Consider the following 23,629-nt stretch of genomic DNA (forward strand, 5'->3'; position numbering starts at 1 on the left):
TTGTCTTCTGACAGACCTCACACGATAGTTTCAGGTAGGTACTATTCCTGAAGTTTTTTTCTTTGGTTGTTAACATGGTATTTGTATTATGTAAAAAAATACACTTTTATAACAGCATAAAGTACTAGTCAGCAATGGTGAAATACTTTATGCAGATATTAGAAACTGTTGATAATGAAAAATACTTAGGTTTGGACATCTCAAAAGACCTTTCCTGCAATACCCATATAAATAGAATTACAAATAACGCTTATAAATCTCTTGGTTTTCTACGCAGGAACATACAGACAAGAAATTTCAACTTTCGCCAGCTCGCATACAAGACAATAGTTAGACCACAGGTTGAATATGCTTCTTCTGTATGGAGTCCTCAAACATTACAAAATATAAAAAAAAGAAAATGTACAGCATCGAGCTGTCTGCTGGGTTAAGCATAATTATTCTCCATACGACAGTGTCACCTCCATGCAACAGGAACTTGGTTGGCAGACTCTACAAGACAGACGAAATGACACTAAATTAATCATCTTTTTCAAAATTGTTTAAGGTTTAGCGGCCGTTCCCTTACCATCATGTTTCAAGCGACCCACCAGATTCACTCGTCGTATGCACCACCTCTCTTACAGACAGATCCATACCACTGCAAATTATTATAAGTTTTCATTTTTCCCAAGTGCTATTGTGATGTGGAACAACCTCCCTGCCACTACAGTGTTACATCCTGATATTGAAGGGTTTAAGCAGTCCGTGCTTTCCCCTTCTGCCCCTTGAACTCCGAGAGACATGTTTGTATCAGTTTTTTAACTTTAAATCACTTTACCTTGCATGATAAATCTAACATACTTTTATCTTTCTCAGTTTTCACTTTTAACACTTTTATCTTGCACTAACTGCGCACCTGTCAATAAAAGCCGCAAGGGGAGTTAGACAGAATAGATAGATAAATAGATAATTTAAAAAATGTGTTATTCTGGTGACTAGATAAGAATTAAACGGCCATAATATTTGAGGTTTTAAAAACAGAACATCAAAATTAAATAGCACTGTGTATTTGAAAAGTTAACAATAATACTTGTCCATGAAAAAGTAAGCAAATATCATGTTTTAATAAATTAAAAATCTTAGGATATTTAAGCAAATGTATTTAAATGATCATATTATAATAATAAACCTAAACTTGTACTTTTTCAGAAGCCGTCAAGCAAGTCTTTCTTAACACAAATAAACAGTGAAATGGAGATTTTCATAAAAGAATTGCTTTGAAATGCCAGTGACTGCCATGAGGGAAGGCGCACCAAGCCATCGACGATGACATCAGCCATGGCCGAAGAAGATTATGATGATTAGTTTACTTTCTATGTGACTGTTAATTGTGTTAATAGTTACAACTAAAAAGGTTTACAAATTTAATCTTACATTATACACTTTAAATTATTACTTGTATTGTGTCATCCTCAAAATAAGACTGCCTTTGATTCATTTTATATATATTTTTAAATATTAAGGCGTTAAGTTAATATGATAACATGAATAGAATTTAAAAAGTTAAAAACGTTTGCCGTTATCAGGGCTCCAAACATTATATGTCATTACATGGATTAAACAGTTATTTCTGTTACCACTCGGCAATCCGGACTGTTATACAAAGTCTGCTTTTGATACATTATTTATATAAGTGATGTACGTGTTGTTACACAATTTAAAGGAATTATCAGAAACTAGCTACTCTACACATTTTAACGGAATTAACAGAAACAAGCTATGCCAACATATTCAATAGTTTCGAGTGTGTAACACTCGTTTCGAGTGTGTAAAACTATATAATTTTATCAATTTCAAATGATCATTATTCATAAAGTAAACTGTATTTCCATCATCAGTCTACGCCATATAGTGTCATTTTGACAATCTGTGAACAATGCCCTTCAAGGCTTTCCTTTCTTTAGCAAAATTTGCATCGATATATATTATTCAATCTTGTAACTTTTGCTATTTTATGATAATTGGTTTTAATGACGAAAATGGTTTATTGCTTTTTTGATAACCGTTACACTACAGGCACTATGTGGCTGGGAATGAGATTTTGACCCATTTTGCGCTGACGTCGTTTCCATAATGACTTTAACTTGTGATGACCGTTTTGCGTATTTTGTCAACACACTTCTTGAGATAAAACAATAGTTTAATTTTGAAGAATAACCTAAACCATGGTAATAAAGTTAAGGGAACAATACTTTTCCGTATTTTCTTATGGTTTTTATATGGTTTAAATTAACCTCAGCTTATACATTGAATCAATACAGTAGGGCACAGTTCGACATTTTTCATTTTTTGATAAACTTCCTGCTTTTTTAAAGGTGAGTTTTTCTTACTTTTTGAGTTGTTTTTCTTCAACAAATTGCAAATTTGTTGGTAAACTGAATCTCTTCCATCAATCATGGTGTGTGTATGAGCCGTTGTGGCCTTGTGGGTGTCACAATGAAGATTTTAGACGATATTGCTATATCAAGTTTGTGTGTTTTACCCGAAAGTTGTCAAAATCCAAAACACTTCTGAATTTAACATTCGTTGCTGAACTTTTCTATAATGAAAGTAAAAAAAAATATAAGCTTATATAAAATTTATAACAATTAAATAGAAATTAGAATACAAATAATTAAAAAAACAAAAATCATGAACGCGGAAATAGAGCTCTACATGGACTTTTCACTATTGTAAATCATTACGAATTATCAACACGCAAGACCTTTTACACCTCTTACACACATTCATATAACCCGTGAAAAACACCGACCACAAGTGTAAAAGAGCCATTAAATGTGACAACCATATATTCAGATATTTAAAAAAGGACATAATTTGTATTATTAATACTTATAAACTGCATATAAACTACTGATCATATTACATCCTTCATCTATTTCTATATATTTTTTGGAGGGTGCGAGTTGATTTAAAAAAGTGCGAGTTGACCAGAAATGCCGTGCGAGTTGACCAAAAAACGTGCGAGTTGACAACCGTGCGAGTTGACTTAGGTACGAGTTGACCGGCACCCACTTTATGTACTTTAAGATAAAGTGAACTGAATAGGGTTGTATAATCAACATTCAAAGTTCCTTTGCAAAACATTGTGCAATCACACAATAGCATGTAAGCAATAACAATTGTATTCGAAGTGACTACACAATCAATGTGACAGCAATGTATTATGTTATTCATTCTAGTTGATGATAATTATTAGAATAATTTTTTATGTTTCTTTTCTTGTCAGTTGATCTAGTTGCTTATGTCCATATAAATGGCTGCATTCATGAATAATTCAAATAAATTTAAATTCTTGTTTTAATCTGCAACTCTTCATTCATTTATTTCACCCAAAAATACAGATTGAGCGAAAAGACATCGTGCGAACACCAAAAGATGTGCTCATTATTATCAGGTATGATATGACCATGTAAATAATTTAAAATTAACACCAAACTGAGCACCTTTGTACAGATTTCAACCCATAACCTAAAAGCGCATGCACATCTTCTATTCAGGAGGAATGCTGGATTGGAAGTAAAAGAAGACTTACAAACTGCATTTTTTACCTTATATGTGTTAAGCTTTTTAACAGTTTTCCCGTGTAATAAAAAAAAAGATTATATAATGCAAAGGATGTTTTGTTAAAAACAGAGAATTATGTATTTAAAGAAATATATATTATGTTACAGGCAAACTAAGTCAGATACATGAAAATCTGTTTTATGATTAATGATGAAAAACTCACTCATAGTGATCTCACTATAAAATTTTCTGTCCAGTACAATAAATAAATTGTATTGTATGCCTGGTATGTGTTCTAAAAATAAATTCACAAATACAGTTGTAGTTCATATTGACATCAAGATATGTGATGTAAACATGTAGTCATATTATGTATTATATTGTGAACATGTATATTATTTTTACCGGTAAACAAAAATTAAGAAGTGTAACATTGAATCTATGATGATGCGTGCCATTAAATATGTCTTGCTGATTGCTATAATTTTGTTAAAGTTAAAAATCGTGTTTTTGAACCTATACATATGAAATGAGTGAATTTTGTTTTCTATCTACACTTATACTAAGTTTAATAATATATTAACTATAAATATATTGTTGATAACACATAGCATGTATATGCAATTGAAAATGTACTGTTTCCATAGCAACTGTAAAGTAACTAAATATAATTTGTCTTATTAATTTTATCAATTGTTGAATAAACTAGATACGCTAATTAAAAAAATGTCTGGCAGTATAGATGCACAACACAAATTGTATCCTGAGCCGTTATTTATTTTAGTTTCAAATGTGTAGCTATACAAACTGTTCAATTTCTGAATACACACCTATTTCAAGAAAATGTGCAAACATTTTTTTTAATTATAAACATATTTATGATGTTCCATATCTGTCTAGGGCATTTTTTCTATTTTGCTGTTATGATTTTGTCTTAAATTCTTTAAAATGGTAATAAATATGAAAAAAGAACATTTTTGTTTCCATGGCAACCACGAGTATTTATGATTTATAATACTACAATTAATTCTGTATTCTGTAATCAATTCTGTTCATAGACATATGCGAATAATGGAGTTATTATCAGCACAAACTGATCAACATAACATGTTCTGATACTTATTGAATTAAGACGTCATTTCATTCAAAATAGCGCTATTTGCCGTTTATGACATGACACATAAAAAATGACATAACTTCGTCATTTTTAGCTCTACTGGCCAAAGGCAAGAAGAGCTTATGGGATGGCGTGGTTTTTGTCCATGTGTGCGTGTGTGCGTTAGACTTTGTCTTGTTTACGCGATAAAGTCCACAGTTTTTCATCCGATTATTTTCAAACTTATTCAGTGTCTTGGTATTAATGAGGACTCGGACCCTATTGATTTTCAGGTCACTGGGTCAAAGGTCAAGGTCACAGTGACTCGAAATAGTAAAATGGTTTCCGGATGATAACTCAAGAATGCTTACGCCTAGTATCATGAAACTTCATAGGTACATTGATCATGACTGGCAGATGACCCCTATTGATTTTTAGGTCACTAGGTCAAAGGTCAAGGTCACAGTGACTCCAAATAGTAAAATGGTTTCCAGATGATAACTCAAGAATGCTTAGGCCAAGGATTATGAAACTACATAGGTACATTGATCATGACTGGCAGATGACCCCTATTGATTTTCAGGTCACTATGTCAAAGGTCAAGGTCACAGTGACTCGAAATAGTAAAATGGTTTCCGGATGATAACTCAAGAATGCTGATGCCTAGGATCATGAAACTTCATAGGTATATTGACCATGACTGGCAGATGACCCCTATTGATTTTCAGGTTACTAGATCAAAGGTAAAGGTCACATTGACTCGAAACAGTAAAATGGTTTCCGGATGATAACTTAAGAATGCTGATGCCTAGGATCATGAAACTTCATAGGTACATTCATCATGACTGGCAGATGACCCCTATTGATTTTCAGGTCACTAGGTCAAAGGTCAAGGTCACAGTGACTCGAAACAGTAAAATGGTTTCCGGATGATAACTCAAGAATGCTTACGCCTAGGATCATCAAACTTCATAGGAACATTGATCATGACTGACAGATGACGTCTATTGATTTTCAGGTCACTAGGTCAAAGGTCAAGGTTACAGTGACTCTAAAAAGTAATATGGTTCCTGGATGATAACTCAAGAATGCTTACACCTAGGATAATGAAACTTCATAGGTACATTGATCATGACTGGCAGATGACCCCGATTAATTTTCAGGTCAAAGGTCAAGGTCACAGTGACTCAAAACAGTAAAATGTTTTCCTGATAATAACTCAAGAACAATTAGGCCTAGGATCATGAAACTTTATAGGTACATTTATCATGACTGGCAGATGACCCCTATTGATTTTCAGGTCACTAGGTCAAAGGTCAAGGTCACAGTACCCAAAAACGTATTCACACAATGGCTGCCACTACAACTGACAGCCTATATTGGGGGCATGCATGTTTTACAAACAGCCCTTGTTTAAAAAGAGCAATATCGAAGCACTAAGTCCAGAATGACTTCCCCTTGAATATGAGAAAATTTTGAAATCCCGCTTGTGTCGCAATTAATTCCACAGTTTTAATCCGATTATTTCCAAATTTGCACAGTATCTTTTTATCAATGAGGACTTGAACCCTATTGAATATAAGCAGTATCGGAGAAGTAAGTACACAATAATCTCCCCTTGAATTTGAGAAAATTCTCGTTGTTTGCGCGTTAAAGTACACAGTTTTCATCTTATTTTTTCCAAACTTGCACAGTGTTCATAGCAGTAAAGCGATTCAGGCCCTCATGGGCCTCTTGTTAGGAATTGGATGCTCAAATTTCAGATTTTGATTTGTCAGATGCAGCACTTTCATAATATATGCCTAACTAAAAAAATCATTTTTTGACCAGATGGGTAAAAATCTCGTTCCCAGTCACATATCTTAGGTGATTTTTCAAGCGGTTCCGTAATGTAGAGGTTACACGCTCGCTTCACATGTGAGAGGTCCAAGGTTCGAGCCCCAGTAGAATCAAATTATTTTATTTGTGTTCTATGTTAATTTTTTGTTTTGATGTAGACATTTTAGTTTAAATAAATATTCTGTTTTATTGTAACCATTTTTTGTTTTTATTATGCCCATGAAATATATGTGTGAGAGGGTGGGGGAGGGGGTCGTTAACACATTAAAACTTTTACAGTTCATTTTTATTAAAAATAATGGATGCCGCGTGGTGACAACGTTAATTTAAATTTCTTACAACACTTAAATATCTTATAAAAAAAAAACGTGTTTTTATATCAACAAATAAATGCAAACAACACATCTATTATGCATGTATTTTTGTTGTTGTTTATGGTTGCCTATCATAGGCCCTAAGTACTATCGCTACCACATATAGAGCGCGAAGCGCGACACGTATTATTGATTGTAACAATGAGTTGTGATAAAGTCAGCAGCCGCTTATCAAGGAGGAGCTGTGTCCCAGCAACCTGTTTCCCTAGAGTCAAGCACTCCTCGGAGTTTTTTTTTAAGAACCACATATCGAGCGCGAAGCGCGACACGTATTACTATCCAGGTGGTATGGATCCTTTAGTATGGACTTCTTAGGTGACACTGTCAATGCGCCTTTTGTGACACTTTTTCCATTCCTTAATTAGCGCGAAGCGCGACACGTATTACTATCGAGGTGGTATGGACCCTTTGGTATGGACTTTTTTAGGTGACACTATCAATGCGCATTTTGTGAGATGAAGCAGATTTTTTAAAACCTACACAGTTCTGTTCCATTAATAAAAATTGCACACGGACGCCAGTAAAAAAAGGGAACCCATGTTAATAAAATGAACTATGGAATATTTGGGGGTTACAACACAAAATCATAGATAATGGTTATTTGTTGGTTATAACACAACATCATAGATAATGGTTATTTGGGCGTTATAACACAAAATCATAGATAATGGTTATACCAGTATCTTGTTCTATTTTGTTTAAAATAATCGGCCAGTATATTAATATTTACAGTTGAAAAAAAATCGTTCCATGTAACTTCATTGAGTGCCTTTTAACTGAAATTCCCGACGCCCTTTGATGCTTTGCATCAATACTTATCTTGTTCCTTTTTGTATTTAATCCTGTTGTTGCTTAAAGAAAGCACATTGTGTCAACATATCGCTGTTTTTCAATTTCAACCGTACCTGAATATTTGTCATGTAAAAAAGTTTCGATTAAGTTTATCAAAAGTAAGCATTTTATCATATCGATTAAATATTGAGACAGGTAGATGGCTAGACCTGCGTATATTCCATTAGATCAAAGAAAGTGTATTTTTTTGTTATAAACTCGAAAATGAGTTTAATTTTATTATTGAATGTAAATTATATACGGAACTGAGATCAAAATTATTTTTTTTAAATTAATTCAAGTGTATTACAGACAAAGACCAAATTTGTACACATTTATCAAGCTATTTACATAAATTAATGGACTATTAATATAAAAAAAAGGGACTGTTATATTTATCACCCTTCAGGTTCAATCACATTATACCATTTTACCATCAACGTCATGTATTCTGATGTGTTTTGACAGTCTAACGGTAGCGTTATTAGACTACATTTAAATGGTTGCGATTATTTTATTTATTGGATATGATCATACATTTTTTTGCTTTACCACTGTCGATTGTATAGAATAGGTCGTCTAGAATAAGGCGTTAACAACAGTTTATTAACATGTCATTGCTATAAAGTATAATATGATACATGTTCTGTATATTGTTTTACCCCTTATGTATTATGGTACAGAATAAGTGACATTCCTTCATCTAGGTATTTCTATTAAGACTCTTTGAAATAACAGATGCTTTAAGAAAACTATAAATCTGTGATTGCATTGAAATGTATATAAAATATATAATACAATAGAAATCCTAAACTGTCATTAAAATTATCAAATTGTTATACTCCACTTTCAATTGTTTGTCCATAGTACATTCTGAGGCTATTTTAGATTTTTATTTTGTTTCGATTTTTGTTGTAATATTTACATTGTAAATGCATGATATATGTGTGTTCATATATTTCTATTTGTAAACACTGATGTAAAACTTTGTCCACTTTGGTTATTGGCCTTCTGGATAGAATTTGTAATAAACCATAAACCTTATAGGGTAAAGAAAATCTTTATTGTAATAAAAATATAGAATCATGTAAGTGAATAACTATTCATTGTCCTTATAAATGCATGTTTTCAAAACAAAACTGTTGGAATTATAAATATTTGTTTATGATTATTAAAAGTATTAGGAAATATAATTGTGATTTATGATAATTCATTTATTCAGACGATGCTAGCATCACATATAACTGATAACGGGCCGACGGCGAACCGATATATAATCTTGCCGATATCGGGCCGATATAAGAACGAGATCGGACTGACGGCGGCCCGATATATGTTTGCTAGCTGGGATATGAGTTTTGATTATGTGGTTATAAATAAATCATTTCGCGTTTGCAACGCTTTATAATTTTCAGGTTTTGAAAAAAAAAATTCAAAAGATACATTTAATTGATATATTCGAGATTGGTAAATGTGCAGTATTACTATTTCCTTGCGAAAAAAACATCATTACAACAAACATTTGCAAGTCTAAAATATTATTTTCAATTTGTCAATTTACCAATCTGTGAAGAGGTCCCTTTAAGCTCACTTCTTGTCACGCGACAGTGACACATCCATGGTTTTTTTATGACGTGCAACCACGTGAAATTCAATACATGTATTTGCATTGTGTCGTCTGCATTCAATGTGTTAAATGGAGCACACTCTTATCTGCTGTTGTCACAAACCTCTTAAAAACAAAAATTATGCAATTTTTACACCCTATTTCATTTCAATGAGTTTAATCAAACGGAATTAACCGCCACTGAGATGTCAAGATATTAGAAAGTTTGGAATGTGTTGCTTATATTAATGCGTTTGTGACTAGCACAGGAAGGGTTCGTAAAATGGAATTATTTAGAAAAAAAATGAAATAAAGATCTGCAGTGTATAGGTATGCTATAAATTTTAGTTATATATATATGTATATATTGTTTTAATTTAAACCTATTTATACTAAGGCTCTTTTGCATCAAAAGCCTTAGGATTATTTAGACACTCTCTTGTCAGTCTTCTGGGTAGAACCAGTACTATGAGTACTCAATTAAAAGCTGGAACGGGCTCCTGGAGTAAAAATGGAGAGTCTAACCTCCTCATCATAAATAAAACACAAAACAAGCGTTATAAGGCAGCACTAAGTACAGCAATGTAGAATCAAATCCTAAATCCGAACAGCTACTTTTTTCCGAACAAAATATAAATATCCGTTTTATTAATAAATCGTGATGGATGCTGGGATTATGAAATCGGTATAATAAAATCACTACTGCACTCTTTCTTTTCTTCGATATGTTGACAGCGAGTCGCGTTTGATGTCGAAACACTTATAATTGAATAAATCCTGTCCATTTCGGTAAGTGAAATTATCAATCGGCTAGAGTTATCCACTATTTTGCTAAGGTCTTAAAACAATACTTGTTTTATTGTTTTAACGACATATCAATGTTAGTTATGTAGAAACACGTTTTATCGTGTGTGATATACTTCGACATGTTTAGTGACCATATGCTTAAGAAATCGATTATGTTCGGAATTTCCATACCAAATTGAAGGACTGCTTCCAAATCCGAATAAAAATCTAGAGTGATCATTCTCCGTCATTTAATGAAGCCTAAACATTACCGGAGATCTAGATACAACTACAACAAAGCATCTATATATAGCTATATGTATATGTGCTTTTCCCAGTAACATTTGTTTATACTATGTTAGATCTATTTACATAGCTTAAAACTTGCTGTTATCATTCATTCATGAGCCGAACCAACATACACACACGACAAAAGTATAAATAATTTTGACTATTAAAATGGAATAGAAATGTTGGCTTATTAAAACAAATTACTTTCGCTTTATCGCGATTTTCAGAACTTTACTTGTAAATGTTGCATGGCATCTATTTTTACATTCAGTTGGAAATGAAAAGAAAATATTTAAAATATGTTCGTATTAATGTACATCTAGTTAAGAGCTGTCTCGCTTCGACTAGAAGTGCTCATAATACCGAACAAGATAAAAATAGGCTAAGGTGTTCGGAATGAATTCAGAGCATTTTCTCAAACGTTATAAAACCATGCTTCGGTTGTGCAATAACAAACCCAAAATTATTGCGCATTTTTCGGTGTAGCTGTCAACGATCACTTGTGTTACTTAAATGTAGGTAATTGTAGCGCAATGCTAATTGATTTCTTTATTGTATTCAGATTACAGGAATCGATCATGGCTATCCGTGAACGACATATGCTTTCAAGATTGCTTCTTCGATTTGGATTGTTTCACCTCACGATCAAACACTTTGTGGTATCAGCACACACATCATGTCCACAAAACTCATTTCGACCCTGTAACTGCGAGTGTTATGAAAATACGACGCACCTATTTATCATTGATTGTTAATCAAAGTCATTGAATGAGTTACCAACATTTGGTAACGTTTCACTCATTGTCATCATAGAGCTTAATCTCGCAAACAACAATCTCTCGCGCTTAACTGCATCACCATTTGCAGGATTCGTGAATATGAAGACATTGGATTTGAGTAACTCCTCTATATCAATGAACGGATCGAAAGGATCTGTAATCAATGCTACAACATTTGCAGCACTCGATTTTCTAGAGGAGCTTGACGTTTCAAACAACCACAACCTGCCTTTCACAAATTTGACAGATCCAAACCTCTTCAATTACTTGACATCTCTGAAAATACTAAAAATGTATGGAACCACACATGTATTGAATGCAACAGGGGGCTATCCGAATAAGCTGTGGTCTAATGTGCCCAAACTGGAAGAAATCTGGATAGATGGACTACCATTTGGAGTGTCTGGAGAAGAGTTTAAAGGAATGCCAAACTTGAAAAATATCCGCATTTCTGGCGATTTAATAGATCCACTGTGGCTGGCTCATAAATATTGTCATATCGAACATATTAGCAATGAGATGCTTACAAATTTGGAACATGTCTCGAACCTTTCCATAGTTCATAGCAATGTCCATTCAATTTCCGAGCTGGCATTTAATGGCGTCAAAAATCTAAACGTTTTGGACCTTTGGTGTAATTTAGAATTAGGATTTGGCAACGCGTCAAGGGGTTTTGGTCACCTAAATAGCGGCCTAAAAATGCTCGCATTAAACAATATTGAAAGACGATATTATGTAATTATTAATGAAAGTTTCGCAAGGAGCCTGCACAATACATCTCTTACTAATCTATACATAGAAAGCAACAATATTTTCAGGTTTGATGAGAACGCTTTTATCAATTTACCAATTAGTTTAAAGAAGTTGTATGCTCGCAACAATAGATTTGATCTTGATTATTACCTTACGCGAATGAAAGACTTAACTAATTTGGAATTATTAGACCTCTCATTAAACAAACTTACGTTTTTCAACAATGACACAAACCATGAATTTTGTTCATCGGGTTTAACTGAAATACCAAGGAAAGGAAACAGTCGACTTTTCACGAACGAAATCAAAAATGCAGCTTTCCGCATAGCAGGCTGCATAAATGAAGTTCAGATCGAGATACCGGCTGTTTTGCCACCTAAACTTGAAACACTTGATGTTCATTCTAGTAACATTGGCATAGCCGTATACGGATACATGTCTAAAAATAATTCATTAAAAACTGTTTATGCCTCAAACTCTTTATTGAACAGTTGGCCGAATCCTTTTCCCTATATCCCTTAAACATCTTGAATTGAGTTCCAATCTTTGTTCCGATGTTCATCTAGATATACTTAAAGGCCTTCCTTCTCTTGAGTTGCTAGACCTGTCTTGAAATTATCTTAGCTTTGCCATGACAAATTATGGTGATTTATTTGAAAACAATATGCAGCTAAAACATCTCGATATATGAAGAAATGAACTTAAGGCATTAAATAATACTCTTTTTAAAAATCAGATCAATATGAAGTTCTTGAACCTGTCACAAAACAAACTTAAATCGTTCACCATTTATGCAGAGAACTTAACAAAACTTGAAGTGATAAATCTTTCACAAAATTGCTTTTTGACTTTAACGGATTTTAAACAAATTTTACACGTTATTATAAACCATGTTGAAAACAGAAACGAAACTGTTGTTGATCTGAGAAACAATAATTTTCTATGTTGATGTAACGCTGATGACGTGGCATTAATGAAAAGCCTTGCTGAAGACGTCCGAAGTCAGTGGTATTTACTACAGTTAACATGCAATGAAAAAGAAGTAAACAATGAAACAAGTTTTGAATTATTCAAAAACAATTTTGATAACAAGTGTAGAATCCAAGTCTATACATCTCTGATTGTAGTCGGTGTGATAATGACCGTGAGTAGTTTGTTAACCATAACTGTCGCTAGGTTGGTGTATAAATTGCAATTGAAAATAAAATACTGGTTTTACGTTCGAAATAGCAAACGGCGTATGCGAAATGGATATACTGTCATTCAAAATTAAAATGATTGGTCGGTATAAATATCACGTATATTTGGCGTATTCTTACGAGGGACAGGAATTCATCGCGGACAATGTCTTACCCAAACTGAGTGAACTCGGGTACAAAGTGTTCAGTCAAGAAGACATTATTCCTGGTTTAAACCTTTGTAGTGTTATTAGAAAAGCTATCCACGTCAGCAGATATGTTTTGTTTGTTGTAAGTTCAGGTTGCGAGGACTCTAATGAATGGTGTATTGCGGTCCATATGGCAAACGAAGAAGCAATCCAGAGAAGGAAACACATCACGTTGGTACTATTATATGATTATAACTGTGTGGACGGGATACCGGGTGCAGACAAGTTAATACACCAAGACTATTTCATGAAATTTCCTCGTCATGGCAGTGACCATGAGGTAACCGCGTTCTGGACTGACTTTGAACATAAACTGATTTCTATTGATAACTCTGCGATAGAAACATCAATGACTTGCCTAGCAACGAATACTGAACGCTGCTAAAGCAATTGTCTTCATGTGATTATGTTACAAATACGAGCCATCGCTTGGAATTTACAATACGTGTAAACATTTGCGACGCTGTTATCATATAGTGTCTATACATGTTAGGGCCAATAGCGTGTGAAGTACTTCATTGGTGTATAATGCGTGACACGTGTAATGAGATCACCCCTTATATATTGGTCGACCAATAGCCGAAGAGGACCAATAACCTTAAACTTGTTAAATTAATTAAAATTCGATCGATCGTGGATAAAATGTGTTGCAGAAAAACATATAATAAAATATATTAATATTTCCAGTCGTATGTATATATAAATATAAATACTCGTATTTACATTTAATATTTACATTTACCTGATCTTCAACGATTGTATATTCGTGTACATTATTGATTACTTGTGTGTGCTTAATATTGTTTGTTGCCTAAAACTTTATATATTTTTAATAAACGTCCCTAACACTATTTTTCAGTTAGAAAAGTAATTGTTTATCTTTCTTAATTAGTGTGCGAATAATTTAACAACACTTATCTATTTAAAAGATCTCACACATTTATGGATATGTATAACGTTCCTTTTGATCGAAGGTATCAAGACTTACTCCGAGCAGCAATGCATACGACTTATTCAAAGCTGTTGATACATGCTACAGTTAATATGCAAACATGTTATATGTGCCTCGGTCAAGGAAAACGGGATTTAATGCAACTTCATGAAATTTGACAGTACATAGTCTTAATTCGAATCAGGGTTATGTGCGTCCAAAAAGTAGGTGACGAGGTCAAATCCTAGAAATACATTGTTACCACTCCCGAAGCCTCGTTTATCCCTCAGTCTTGACGAAACTTGGTCAGAATGTTAATCTTCACAATAAGTAAGCTGAGGCATATGCGTTTAAAAACTAAGTTACCTTATTGAATCATACAAAAGCCTTGTTACTACAATAGAGACCACATTCAAGACTCAATCTTGATGAAGCTTTGTCAAAACGTTAATTTTGACAATTCTTAGGACGCGTCGCGTGTGTCCAAAACAGTAGACAATTGCCTCATTTACCTCAAACGTGGGTGAAAGCTGCATTGCCATCATGGCCATCTTGTTCAGTTATCTTGCATGGAAGATGATGGAAATATTTTTGGATGATTTTCATGAGTTATGATGTCATGAAGTTTTAAGTCCATGCATTTATTTGGTCTCTGGATTAAACCTAATAGCATTGAACAGTTGAAAAATAAATGTTAGATCATAATTCAGATAAGTTGAGTTGACAACGTCAAATTACTTCCAAACGATTTAGTCATGACCTGCAACAACAACTGCGAATTACTGATGGAAATATCTCTTAAAAGACGGCGTTGATTTTAAGTGTTATTTTGTTGTTGTTTTTGTTGAAAACGATCGTCAATCAAATAGAAGAGTTATGACTACTGTTGCGGATGTATTTCTGTACAATTCTTGACCGAATTACATCCTCATAGATTTAAATTAGTGCGAATGGAGCTTACAATATCATCTGACAGCCTACACTGAGATCGTAAACGCTTAACGAAGACTAGTATTTGTAGAAAAATCTTAAAGATAAACACGTTGTGTGTCACAAAGTTGATCATTCCAAATATTAATTAAACATTGATTAAACGACTCCACAAGTACTTATGTTTGATAGACCAACATAATACATCGGTAACCGTATATGGTCTTATTTCTGTCACATTTGACTTGTTTCAAATCTTTATATAAATTTGCGGATGAATATTTTACATTATTTACGTTTCTTTTAAGAGCTTGATACAGTTTGATTACTAGCAGTAAAACTAAATTATGCTTCGATGTTGACATTTCGACAATATTACCGTAAGGTATTCTAAGCACACGCTGATACCGACACGTTTATTCGTATAAGATGGAGAACCAAAATGTTTATATGTGTGGTAAGATCAAATAAACAGAAACAGATTGCCCAAATGCGTAAAATTTTAGACTTTGCTGCACAACAAAGATGGTCAACCAGTATTTTATATATACAAGGCAGAGCGTTTTCTATTTTGCCTAGTTTAGGTAATTTTTACAAATGCGAAAATTCCATCTATCCATTCGGGCTTACTGGCGATAAATTTCTCCAACATATTATTTGCTATTTGCAAAGGTCAAAAGGTGAAAACCTGGGTTTGACAGCCAAGAAATCATCACTTTAAACTGGTATCATTCGTTTTACCTGATTATTTTGTTATGCTATTAGAATATTATATACGGCTGGATTCATGAATCTAAAATTAGAGGAGAGAACTTGAGATAAAGAAATTGAAAGTGATAGGGTAATGTGTTGTCAAATTTATTGTTCACTTTAATGTGTGTGCAATATTAAATTTCATTTTATAATTTATTGCACAGTGTTGTATGTTTACACCGGTGTTTGGAACTACACTTGTTTTCGGACATAGGTTGGTGATACCGTCTACCAGTGTAATAAGTTTTTGTACCCCCAATATAAACTTTTAAAAACAATGCATCAAAGAAGCTTCATCAGTTTTTCTTAACTCTTTTTATGCTGAAATAAAAGTTTAATGAGAATAGTTAGTGAATGTTTGCTCAGATGTCGGCTGCATTCTACTTATGGTCAACCATCATTTGATTTGTTGTCAAATCACTTCTACAAATGTATTAACAGTTATCTCCCTGGTTGATTGCTAGAAGAAAGGTCTGCTTTACCAATATTTTATCAGAAAAAAAGTAAAGGTTTGTTGAACAAAATACCGTGTTTTTCTTTTAACATGTTAATTATATGTTATATTGGTAATTTTATAACAAAACTATTTTTACTTTAAAAAAACAACAGAATTGTAATCGTTTAGTAAAAAAAGCCAAGAACAATTAACAGAGTGTTTCAAATCATTTACTATCGTATATAATTTCCTCGTGCTTGACTTTGGTGGTGAAAAGGAGCTGAAAATAAAGAATTTCAAGACAATAAACATAAGCGATCTTTGAAGTCCATTTATGGGAATGAAGTTTAAACCAGTAATCTTAGTACCTTGCCCATGTTTGGAATATATAGCGTCATCTGGCATGCAAACGTACTAGTGATGTCACTATTTTACTAATGAATGCAAGCCTTTTCACAGGATTTGTATTTCAGGAATAGCAGAAAAACGCAAAAAGGTTGGTGATGTGGAAGGGGGCGCCCCCTTAAGCGTGTCGATTTAAAAATAACTGTGTATTTATACTAATTTATAATCTATACTACTTCAGAGATATAAACCCAACAAGTTTCTTTCAAATTCTTTATTTTTCTTCGTTTTATTTCCTAAAATACTTATACACTACGGATTCGTAACATTGCGGATTTTAGGATCAACGGATCCGGATAAAACTTGTCGGGTAATTCATATAATAATATAGTCAGCATATTTTCTGAAAACATACTACATGTCTTTCCATACCTTTTTACTATTGCAACAAGTGTACATTGTTATGTTGATCATTATCAAATAGTAGCAGGGTTGACACTTGATTGTTTTCATTAAGGGTATCAAGACGTTATTTGGTGCTTTACGACTCTAAAAGAGAAACAACTTGTTTTTGACATTAGTAGAGTTGTGAGACAAACGGAGAAATTAAAACATATATTTAATGTTTAATTCAATTATTTTTTATGATATATGTAGACGTTACCTACCCTTATAGAGTTAACTTTCAAATGAAAATTATGTACGAAAGAACTACATATCAAGACTTGTTTTACAATTTAAAAGGTTATGGTCATTTTGAGACGCTCGACCGTTTCATATGGTTTACTCCATGATTATAATTTAGGTTCACTGACACACTAGTTTGTTAAATCCCCCATACACGATCAAAATGGTGGAAGGATCTTAGCTTAATTAACCAGAAAGCAAACTTTTAAAGCTACGCCAATCTGTTGTTTATCCGAATGTTTACAGTCAATAAATAATATTATGCAACAATTTGCTGATGTTATCCATAAAAATATAAACTCATGATTGGTAATCTTCATTATATATTGATTGAAAATATAACTGTCTACTAGTCAGCGACGGGTTACACAAACCTGACAATATATAATACAGAAGGACATAACTGGGGAAAAAATCAGTAAATCTGACTGATATTTGCAGATCATTGGTTTTCTGAATGCAAGAATATTCCTGAGATATATTCGAGAGATACGGTTCAATCGTTTATACTCATCGGCCTGATATTTCGTGGGTTTTCAGAAATGACTTTCATGGACACTTAATGCGGACGGCACATACAACACATCACATCGTCCATCCCATAGCCGCTGCTTCTCTCTCGGCTAACTCTTAGGGGTCACTACGTCTGCAGTAGACCACATATATCTGCATAACATGCCAACATACAATTAGGAGCATTCAATGGCACCCTGGCCTATCACCTCTGAAATTACCCCGACATTATTGATATCACGGACATCGGTCTTTTCCAAGTCCAAGGCTTCCTCCGCATGCCCTATTGATCAAGGGGCACATCGGCGTGGAAACTTCCCTTCTTCTATATAGCCTCTAATTTGCACATCTGGGACCGCTCCCAATGGCGGGGATTATATGTTCGTTGCCTCTCAGGCTTACTCCAGACAGGCGCTTTATAGCCGACGCTGCGACCAGTGCTCAGTGCAAATTGACACTCGTTGGCCCTTTGCTGCCGGCTGGCTCACGGGACACCCGAGCTCTACAGCTTCTCCAGCTCTGACTTTCCGATGCCCGAGGAGTCCAAACCTCCAGCGGCTCTTTGACGCGCCTTTCTGCCTGCTCTTTTAGCAGCCTCATTATCCTCGACTTTTATGACTTTGCTATCCCCCCACCGGCCCGTGTGTCCGAGGGAGCCGGACTGGTAGCGGACGACGATTCGCTATCTTAACTGAGTCCCGGTCATGCACCTCTCTCCGGCTGGCTGCCTCCATCGACTTGACTGTCACCCGTCGTATGCGAAATGCATATTCAAATGCCCGCTATACAGCGTATACAGAGTAGCATCGGACCAGACTGCGCGATCGTTAGACCTACGCTGGCCGCATATGGCATAAGGACCATGTTTGCAGGACGCGGCTCATTTAGAGGTCAGTATCATCCTTGATCGGGTCCATGAATCAGCAACCGCCCAATGTTCGTGATATCAAGCTTTGGGTTACAGGCATTGACACGTCGATGCAGTGTTCTGTTGTCGGTATGATTAAAGATCGAGTGCATGTGTATGTAGCTCCAACTGATGTCTATGTCCATCATTATCATTGCAGATGCCACACTTATTTTTAATTTGCAGGGTTTTAGCCTAGGGAAGGGACGACTACAAAATGCTATGAATGTCGAAGATGCAGTTCCGTTGGTGCTGCAAACAGTGCCAAAAGTCGTCCGTCACCCAGGGGTGAGCATGTGCGTTGATGCATTTCGCATACAGCGGGTGGCAGTCATGTCGATGGAAGCAGCCAGCCGGCAGAGAGGAGCATGATCGGGACAAAGCAGTGATCGCGGATCATCGTCAGCTACCAGTCCGGCTCCCTCGGACCAATGGGCTGGGGGACAAAGCCGTGAACGTCGAGGATAATGAGGCGGCTGAAAGAGCAGACAGAAAGGCGTATCAAAAAGCCGCTGGAGGTTTGTACTCCTCGTATTTCGGAAAGTCAGAGCTGGAGAGGCTGTAGAGCGCCAGCCGAGAGCGAATGGCCCACGAGCATCATTTTGTCCTGAGCACTGGCCGTAGCGTCGGCTATAGAGCGCCTGACAGGCCTCATACTAATAATGTCGGGTTAATTCCAGAAGGGAGGGGCCATGGTGGCCATATATTCCTCCTAATTGAATGTTGGAATAAGTTATTTAAATATACCGGTATTTGGCATGTTATGTAGATATGTAGATAGTTGTGGTCTACTGCAAACGGTATGACCACTGAGAGTCAGCCGTGAGAGAAGCAGCGGCTAGGGGGTGGACAATGTGATGTGTCGTATGAGCCGTCCGCAGTAATCGTAAATGCGCTTCTGATGCAGCTAGCGTAGAGACGCTTCTTAACGAAGCATAGGGGCGCTGTTGCAAGTAGCGTAGAGACACTGCTGTTGCATTAAGCTTAGATACTCCGCTGCAAGTAATATAGAGACGCTGGGGCTGCAGTAAACGTAGAGACGCTGCTGCCTCAGAAAGCATAGAGACGCTGCTGTCGCAGTAAAAGTAGAGACGCTGCTGTCGCAGTAAAAGTAGAGACGCTGCATCCGAATTAAGAATAAAGACGCTGCTGAAGCAGTAAGAGTAGAGACGCTGCTGCCGCAGTAAGAGTAGAGACGATGCTGCCATAGTAAGAGTAGAGACGCTGCTGCCGCAGTAAGTGTAGAGACGCTACTGCAGCAGTAAGTGTAGAGTAGCTTCTGTCGCATTAAGTGTAGAGACGCTGCTGTCGCAGTAGGCGTAGACAAGCTGCTGCCGCAGTTTGCGTAGAGACGCTGCTGCAGCATTAAGCCTAGGGGTGCTGCTTCAAATAGCGTAGAGACGCTGCTGTCGCAGTTAGCGTAGAGACGCTGCTGTCGCAGTGTGAGTAGAGACGATGCTGCAGCAGTAAGAGTAGAGACGCTGCTGCAGCAGTAAGTGTAGAGACGCTGCTGTCGCAGTTGACGTAGAGACGCTGCTGCCGCAGTAAGTGTAGAGACGCTGCTGTCGCATTAAGAGTACACACGCTGCTGCCGCAGTAAGCGTAGAGACGCTCCTGCCACTGTAAGCGTAGAGAAGCTGCTGCCGAAGTAAGCGTAAAGAAGCTGCTGCCGCAGTAAGCGTAGAGACGCTCCTGCCGCAGTAAGCGTAAAGACGCTGCTGTCGCAGTAAGCGTAGAGACGCTCCTGCCGCAGTAAACGTAGAGACGCTCCTGCCGCAGTAAGCGAAGTGAAGCTGCTTCCGCAGTAAGCATAGAGACGCTCCTGCCGCAGTAAGCGAAGAGAATCTGCTGCCGCTGTTAACGTAGAGACGCTCCTGCCGCAGTAAGCGTGGAGAAGCTGCTGCCGCAGTAAGCGTTGAGACGCTGCTGCCACAGTAAGCGTAGAGACGCTGCTGTCGCAGTAAGCGTAGAGACGCTGCTGTCGCAGTAAGCGTAGAGACGCTGCTGCCGCTGTGTGCGTAGAGACGCTGCTGCCGCATTAAGCGTAGGGGCGCTGCAGTAATTAGCGTAGAGACGGTGCTGCCCCAGTTAGCGTAGAGACGCTGCTGCAGCAGTGTGAGTAGAGACGCTGCTTCCGCAATTTGCGTAGAGACGGTGCTGCCGAATTAAGCGTAGGGGCCCTGCTCCATGAAGAGTAGGTAAGGTGACTTATAACCCCGCTTGTTATATTTCCTATTTATACACCAATATATGGTTAAATTCATTGATGGCCTTAAAGCTTCAGTTATTATTTTTATTGTTAAAATCTTTGCGACCATAAAAGAATGTTTTGTAAGATATTTTTGTCGATATTCATTTGTACATTTTGTAGTGTAGGTCTTCTTTTTTGGCGGTAAACTGACCTTTCGATGTAATATCTCTCGATGTATGACACATTTTATCATATGATGCTTGTTTGTGAAAATAAATTTAGAAGATTATAAAGAGTTCAGTAGAGACGAATTTGAACAGGTAAACACGATTTAAAAATTCTATACACTTCGGTGAAAAAACCGGTCGTTTTAGTGTTATTTATCCTAGAACTTAGTTAATAACGATTAAACGAGCATCCTCCTTTGCAGAACACTTTTAACCTTCAAACTTTGTGGAGTGCAGTGGTATAATAACTGTGTGGGCGCGGCGCTATTTATAAATTTAAAAGATAAAATCCCCAAAAACATAGCATACAAAATGAGTTTTTTGTGAGATGATGTGTCATAGCCATGAATCTGACATGACGTGTATCCACATTACATATTACCAGCTAAAAGTGAAACAGATTGTATTCTGAAATTTGTCACTTTTGCCATGGCGTCGCGCGGGGCGGATTGTTGTTGTGATTTTGGCAATTTCGAGATATATATATTTCAGTGTTTTTATATATATAATGAAACGTTTGTCCATCTTACATACTTCGTCTTTACCGAAATATTCATCAATATCTCTCATCAGTCTGTCAATTTTCAAATAAATACTTATATTGTGTCGCGTTAATAATATATATATATATATATATATATATATATATATATATATATATATATATATATATATATATATATATTTCAGTGTTACAGTGTTATTATATATAATATATTCTAACAGATGCTTCTATTTTTGATAAAATATAAGATTTACAAGTGTAGACCAGCTAATCATTCTGAAATAAATTATTTAAATCCATTTTATTAAACCAGTATACCGTCTTCATTTGCCTTGTTCGTTCATATTGTCTGCATTTTTCAAGGCCATCTATATCGTTTGCTTATGCATTTTAGCGAGAGCGCGCATGCGCCTGTTATATGCTGGTATATGATCTGGGATTCCGTGATAATATAAATAAGTGTAACACTTAGGATTTGTTTGAGGTTTTAAAATCACAAGACGATGACAAATCAGTTTTTTTTTTTATGACGAGCAACCACGTGAAATTCTATATTTGTATTAATGCATTCATTGTGTTAAGTGGAGTGCATTTGAATCTGCTGATGTCCTGCACCATCAAACGGAATGAACAGCCAGTTATTAGGATGCTGGATAGTTCTTAAGATGTTGATTATATAAATGCGTTTGTGACTAGCACAGGAAGGGTTTGTAAAATGGAACAATTTTGAGAAAACATGAAATAAAGATCTGCAGTGTATAGGTATGTTATAAGTTTTACTTATTGAGTCGTGCTCTGTGAATAAGGGGTTTAATGCATGTGCACAAAGTGTCGTCCCAGATTAGCCTGTGCAGTCCGCACAGATTAATCAGGGAAGACACTTACCGCTTTTATGATATTTTTCGTTTCACGAGTCTCTTCTTGGAAAAAATCAAGATTAGGCGAAAAGCGTCGTCCCTGATTAGGTTGTACGGACTGCAAGGCTAATCTGGGACGACACTTTACGCACATGCATTAAACCCCCTTTTCACTAAGCACGCCTCATATAGTTTGTGTTAATTTAAACCTATTTATACTCAGACTCTTTTGCATCCAAAGCCTTCGGATTATTGAGACTCTGTTGTCCGCCTTCTGGGTAGAACCAGTACTAGGAGTACTCAGTTAAAGCTGGAACGGGCTCCTGGAGTAAAAATGGAAATTTGAACTCGCTCATCATTATATCCTCTACTGCTGAAAGACAACAAAACACAAAACAAACGTAATAAGGCCGCACGAAGTAAAGCAATGTAGAGTCAATTCCTAAATCCGAACAGCTTCTTTTTCCGAACAAAATTTTAAAATCCGTTTTATAAATAAATCGTAATGGATACTGGGATTATGACATCCGTATAATGACATCACTACTGCGCTCTTTCTTTTCTTCGATATTTTGATTGCGAGACACGTTTGATAGTACAAACACTTATAATTGAATAACTCCTGTCAATTTCGGTAAGTGAAATTATCAATCGGCTAGGTTTACTCACTATTTTGCTAAGGTTGTAAAATAGTATGTGTTTTTATTGTTTTAACGACATATCGATATAAGTTATGTAAAAACATGTTTGAATCGTGTGTGGATTCATGAATCTGAAATTAGAGGAGAGAACTTGAGAAAAAGAAATTGAAAGTGATAGGGAAATGTGTTGTCAAATTTATTGTTCACTTTAATTTGTGTGCAATATTAAATTTCATTTTATAATTTATTGCACAGTGTTGTATGTTTACACCGGTGTTTGGAACTACACTTGTTTTCGGACATAGGTTGGTGATACCGTCTACCAGTGTAATAAGTTTTTCTTAACTCTTTTTATGCTGAAATAAAAGTTTAATGAGAATAGTTAGTGAATGTTTGCTCAGATGTCGGCTGCATT

General features: G+C 35.7%; 2 protein-coding genes across 2 annotated transcripts in view; one reads left to right on the forward strand and one right to left on the reverse strand.

Annotated features, from left to right (window-relative positions):
* The window catches only part of LOC127848717 (blood vessel epicardial substance-like), a 273,254-nt gene that overhangs the window by 134,624 nt on the left and 115,001 nt on the right, over positions 1–23,629 (reverse strand). The gene's annotated exons all lie outside the window — the stretch shown is intronic.
* Positions 9,387–12,756, forward strand: LOC127848707 (uncharacterized). The gene is made up of 2 exons (XM_052381313.1): positions 9,387–9,625; positions 10,935–12,756. Exon 2 carries the CDS (start codon positions 11,251–11,253, stop codon positions 12,424–12,426), a length of 1,176 nt encoding a protein of 391 aa, XP_052237273.1. The 5' UTR covers positions 9,387–9,625; positions 10,935–11,250; the 3' UTR covers positions 12,427–12,756.

Source organism: Dreissena polymorpha, chromosome 10 (genome assembly GCF_020536995.1).
Source record: "Dreissena polymorpha isolate Duluth1 chromosome 10, UMN_Dpol_1.0, whole genome shotgun sequence".
Taxonomy (NCBI): domain Eukaryota; kingdom Metazoa; phylum Mollusca; class Bivalvia; order Myida; family Dreissenidae; genus Dreissena; species Dreissena polymorpha.